The sequence below is a fragment of the Hydra vulgaris genome, chromosome 01 (genome assembly GCF_038396675.1).
Source record: "Hydra vulgaris chromosome 01, alternate assembly HydraT2T_AEP".
Lineage (NCBI taxonomy): Eukaryota > Metazoa > Cnidaria > Hydrozoa > Anthoathecata > Hydridae > Hydra > Hydra vulgaris.
Genome location: NC_088920.1, coordinates 10104001 through 10110000, shown reverse-complemented (window position 1 = coordinate 10110000; position 6000 = coordinate 10104001). Strand labels below are relative to the sequence as shown.

Genomic DNA, 6000 nt, shown 5'->3' with positions numbered 1-6000 from the left:
CATGCAAACACTTTTCTAAAAGAATATCACTTCCAGGATCTATAAATATTGGTTTTATAAAATCTCGAACAGCAGCAGGACAACAAATATTTTCTTTGAATGTTTTTTTTCCAGTTACTTTATTAGCCTGGAATTTGCATCAAGAATCCTTGGTGCACAAACAAAATTGATGCCGTGTTTCATTGTCATAACTTTCAGAACAGTGAAAAAGAACAGCTTCCACACTTTTTTTCATTGCATATAAACTACCAATGTTCTGTCTGATTGCTTTGCCATAGTAATCTTGCAATGTGTTAATAATATTTTCTGTCAAATGAACTGCTCCTCCTAGTTTTTTACCATCACTTAAAATTACTTTGCTGCTTTTTTTTAAGTTTCTTAAACACGTGCCAACTCGTTTTTGAATATGACCAATGCATTCTGCTTTTTTCAATTTCTACATTATGTCAATAAGGTTTAGCAGCAACAACAATGGTATAAGAACTACTATCTCTGTCACCAAGATATGTGGTATACCTTAAATTGTTTTTCTTTTCAGAACAATAAAAAAGTTTTAAAACACCACTTGTTTCCATAGCCGATGATGATCCAGTATGACAAATTTTACACTTTTGGTAATGCGATGACTGGAACTTTTTATATTCAACTGGATGCGTGTATTTTTTAACTTCCATATTGAACATAACTTACATGTTTTTATTTCTATGTGAAAGTATATACATTTACCAATTTCAACTGAAATTGCAGAAACAACTCCGCTATTTGAAGTTAAACCACGCGTTTGCCACAAACCATTAAAGCTACACATAATGTCTCTTGATGTTTCACCAGCAAGGATTAATTCATCAGCAGCATTTTTCATGTGCTGGTCAACTAAATTTTGATAAACATCTAACAGGTTATGAAAAGTTTTATTGTAGTTTTTTTTGTTTATAAGTGGCTTCATACTTATTATTTCACAAAATTTTTCTAATGACGATAACCCTTTACTCGTTTCACGAAAAGCCACAATGACATGTGTGTTAATTATAACAATAAATTAAAATTATAATATCATATGGTTTTCGTCCACTTCGTATGCTTTTACTAGGATCATGTTGTTTGATCTAATTTTTTTTACAAAATGTAGCAGATGAAAAAAACTCAGTGTTCCTGAGTTTTTTTCATCTGAATTGCAACTGCAGGGCCTTGTTTACGAGATTTCGCTGCGTAACGAAAACGCGTAACGCATTTCAAAGTAACTCAACTCAGCAAATATATTTTGTATCGTAAGAAGTTATATTGCGTCACTAGCGTCTTCTCAAGTACCTCATTGTAATTAAAGTTGTTTTGTTATTCTCATTGTAATTAAAGTTATTTATTAACGCGTTAAAAATCATACAAACAGTTTTTTTTTCTCACTATAACAAAAGTTACAAATAAAAGTCCCTATTTGAAAAATCATTTTTATTATTTTTTTTTAATTATGAATTTTTTCCAGTTCAATCGAATGTTCTAAAAATAAAGGCGTTAGTTTATGCACAGAAATTTTTACAACCACATCCATCTAAAACAAAAATTAATGGTTAAATTGAGATATTTTATACCTACATAATTCAAAAACATATACGAGTCATATCTTACCACCTTTAACTTTAATAAAGAATTTGAAACTAAAAATAAAATTTTATTGATTTTTGTTTTCTATTAACAAAAATCATTTTTATAATTTTTTTCAAATATGAACTAAATTTTATTTTGAAAAAAATATTTTTTCAATTTTTAATTTTAAGTGATGGTAAAAAATTACTGTACGCAAACTGGTTTTTATCATTTCTCTTAAAATGTTAGAATATGTTGTAACATATTAATATTTAAATTAAAATTTTAATATTTAAAGTACATTAAGTAACATTTTATTCTTTAATTAAGTACTGAGAAACATCTAATAAACTAAATGTTTTGAAATACTTATGTGTTGGGGAAGTGGAGGAGGTTGGTTTTTAGAAGGCATCCATAATGTTAGTACACAGTAAACCCACTGATTTAGGGTCCCCCTTCCCCCTTATATGAACCTGTACGGTATCGAAGACCCCTTCCCTTGCGAGTACATACGCATTATTTTTTTTCAAAATAACTCCACCCCCTCCTCCCTCCTTCCCTTTCCCCAACAAATGAATATTTCAAAACATTGAAAACAAAAAAAAAACATTTAGTTTATTTGACATTTCGTCAGGTTAGAATTATTTTGTTCTAACTCTGCATTTGTTTAAACTGAGATAAATCCAGTTGAAGTTTTAAACTGTAATGCAGTAGAATTGGAAATATGTTTTTCATTAATGAAAACTTTTTTTAATACTTGGCTATATACTAAAAATAATTATTTGTTTTGAAAAAAAAAGTAAGTTGCTCAAACTGCTATTATGGCCCGACCCTGTTTGGAGATAAATTCGATAGATACATTTTGCGTTAATATTATTTTGTGCTATCTCCATATTTTAGTAAAAACAGTTTAAACGTTTTGCAAAAAGCAAATGAATTACAACAAATTACTTTTAACTTAGGGATTTAAACGCAAATATAGAAACCTAATGCACTTCGTTGGAAAACTTAAATGGATGGGATGATATAATTAGCTTTCTTATTGCTACTTTGACAGAATTCAACTGATATTGCTTCTGGAAGGATGGGCAGCTTTTATTAAGAGCTATATTATTTAAAGAAAATCATTTCTATCTAAAAAGATTTATTGAAAATAAACAAACAAAATTTTTAATACAAATAACATGTTAATAACAGTTTATACAACTTATACAACTTATAAAACTGAATGTTGCATAACATAACTAAAGTATATAAATAAAACAATTAAAATAAAATTTGTTTCCGGATTGAATAGTTGAAAAAAAACTACTGAAATAAGGTTTTATAGAAACAAACATCTACAGCTGGCATGTATGGGTACATAGAAACAACGTCTTTTACTTTCTCACTAGAAATTTCAATATTATGTGGAAAACAAGATGCCAATGGAATTGATGGTTCTTCAAGATTACTTCCTGATCCTCTAGTGTTTTTTGGCTTAGACAGCCGTGCCCCTTTATAAATATCTGTAAAAAAAATCTTGAAATACACATGACCAGGAGCATTAGACCTATATACAAGTGTTTTGACATTAAAGTATGGAACCTTTTTGTAGTTCATAAGACAAGCAATTTTTGAGAAATTTTTGATGTCCTTTTTTTGCATTTGGTATACAAAAAATGGTTTACGTTGGTTAACATTTAACATTGCTTTTACCAATTCGGGAGGGCTGAATATTTCTGCTGAATGTAATGATTTCTCAATCTGACTATGTATATTATCACATTCCTGAATGGAGCTATGTTCTGGCTCACAATACTTTTGTACAATGATTTCAATATTTGAATGATCAATAAGAAACTCACGCAATGCAGCTGACATATGACTGTTTCGATTTTGTGGAACACAAGAATCAAACCAAAGTAACAACTTGTCAATATTAGGAAGATCCTTGTAAACTTGATTTAGCATACATATCACAGCACTAGCAATATCGTTACCAGAACGACCAGACATACCTTCATGCCATAATACACAATATGCTTTTTTGTTTAGCGAAGAGTAACCTGTTAAATTATAACAACTGAGCTTTCTTTTATAAATGAAGTTTCCCATGTTACTTTTTGGCAAACTCAAGACATTTTGTAGATCAATACAAGCTATGGTTGTGGTTGGGGAGTTCAACTTTCGATCCTTATCTCTCTCGAATATTGTTTCATTTTTGATGCAATATGCTTGTTATACTTTTGGATTTGCTCTTCATTTGCATTTTCAAGAATGCAAAATTGGTAGCATGTATCACACAGATCTTTTTTTGGCTTTTGAAATTCAATATTAAATTTGGTGTTAAAAATATTGCGGTACATACATTCCTTTGCTGGTAAATTTTTATATTGAGTGCAATATGTTAAATATAAATCATAAAGTTTCTTCAAATTTAATGAACCATCAAAGTATTGTTTGCAGGAAATGCTTCGACAATAATGTGACTCAACTCGTGGAAACAAGTTAATATGGTTTTCTATACTCTGTTTAGTCATTTCAAGAACTTTTTTTTTACAATGTTTCCCCCATTTTGTAGGGGCAGGAATACCAGTTTCAAGCTTATTTTCATGATAGTATGATATTTGCCTGCTGCTGATGTCTAATGTAGACAAATAAAACACTTTACATACACGATGTTTGACATTATCAACAAAGAAATTGTAAAAATAAGTATATTTTCTCCTTGATTTGCTAACTTTATTGGTCTGAGTTATTTTTTTATCTAATTTTTCAGTAGTTTTACTAAAAAAGTGTTGCTTTTCAATCTGAGACATTCCCCACAGTCCATTAAATAATATTTTCCCCTCATCTTCTGAAATTTTCACAGAACACTTAAACTTGCAACAATTTCCACAAACTTTTTTATTTTTAATACTTTTTGGTTGTATAACCTTGCCTCTGATATTTATATATTCTTTTCCTGATTGCCTAAGTTGCTTTCTTTTTGACTGTTTCCAGTTATAACAGTTTGCCTTACGTTTTCTTGTTTTCCCACCGTGCGGAGGTAATCGCAGTTGACCAGCAATTGAAGGATGTGTTGGAACATAGGGAGTAACCATGATATTAGCTCGTTGTGGGTAAACTAAAAATAAAAATTAAACATAAAAAAATTATGCAATGCAAATAGGTGAATATAAGATCATTTTTTCCACATATGAAGCGATTCATTTAAATTTGAATCCTTATTTATTTAGTATATACAACAAATAGAGTGCTCAATATATATATATATATATATATATATATATATATATATATATATATATATATATATATATATATATATATATATATATATATATATATATATGTATATATATATATATATATATATATATATATATATATATATATATATATATATATATATATATATACATATATTATTAGAACCTCACGGATTCTATTATATATGTTACATACACACATTAGTGTATGTGTCACATATACAACAGAATCCGTGAGGTTCTAATAAGATAATAACACATTTCCTACTATAATAATTTGCTGAATTTTTTTTAATAACTAAAATAAGCCGATTAGCACTAGAATATATAAGAAAATACCTGTATTTTGGTTTATTACTCCAAGACATACATTTATATTTTCCGCCATTTTAAAATTTTTAAGAGGAAATAAACACGAACGTATTGTTTAATGTGATTTATAAAACAATTTTATTGGTTGTTGTAAATAGAACGAAATAATATGAATAACTATTGCTATTTTGCACATAGAACAATCGGTTACACCTAATTTGACACTATTTAGTTTTTTTTTTCAATTTTAAAAGTATTATAGCTAGAAAGAAAATATAACAAAAAAAGAGAAAAAGGTATAAACTCATTTTTTTCAATTTTGGAGTTAGAACAAAATAATTCTAACCTGACGATTTCTCTGTGCTTAATTCAAACTTAAAATGTTACTTAATGTACCTATTGAAGGTGGTACACCAATTTATTGAAATTGGTACACCAATAAAAGTAAAAAAAAAATTTTTGCTTTTTACTTTCATTATTCAACTAATATAATAATCGCAGATTTCGAATTTTTAGTTGATTTAATTAAATATAAAAGTTTCAATTCATGTTAAAACTTGTTTATAATGTATAAATGTATAATGTATATAATCGGTATAAATGTTTTTCGTTCCCCCCCCCCCCTCCCGTAGCAACGTTTTATTTATTTCATTGTTATGCGCTTCAGAAACAAGTTAAACCATAAAAAAGCCACAAAATACTTTCCTAGTCAACTCTTTTAAGTGCAAAGTTGTAGACTGCAACAACTTCTTGTTAATTAGTTTAGTATGATGGCTTTATTGACGTAATTCGCTTCTTGTTTCAATCTGCTTTCAAACTTTATTATTTATGCTATAGTACATCTTTTATCTTT

General features: G+C 28.2%; 1 protein-coding gene across 1 annotated transcript; it reads right to left on the bottom strand.

Moving 5' to 3' along the window:
• Positions 1–3728: 3728 nt before the first annotated feature.
• Positions 3729–5228, bottom strand: LOC136074775 (uncharacterized). Its single transcript, XM_065787072.1, has 2 exons — positions 5175–5228; positions 3729–4690 (listed from the first exon to the last, which is right to left on the bottom strand). Exons 1-2 carry the CDS (start codon positions 5221–5223, stop codon positions 3744–3746), a joined length of 996 nt encoding a protein of 331 aa, XP_065643144.1. The 5' UTR covers positions 5224–5228; the 3' UTR covers positions 3729–3743.
• Positions 5229–6000: the final 772 nt, after the last annotated feature.

What these genes read in the sequence shown, in the direction of transcription:
- LOC136074775 (XM_065787072.1), bottom strand. Translation starts at nt 5,223, where the DNA reads ATGGCGGAAAATATAAATGTATGTCTTGGAGTAATAAACCAAAATACA. An exon ending in AGTAATAAACCAAAATACAG is followed by an intron (nt 4,691 to 5,174) that starts GTATTTTCTTAT and finishes TTTTATTTTTAG; the next exon opens with TTTACCCACAACGAGCTAAT.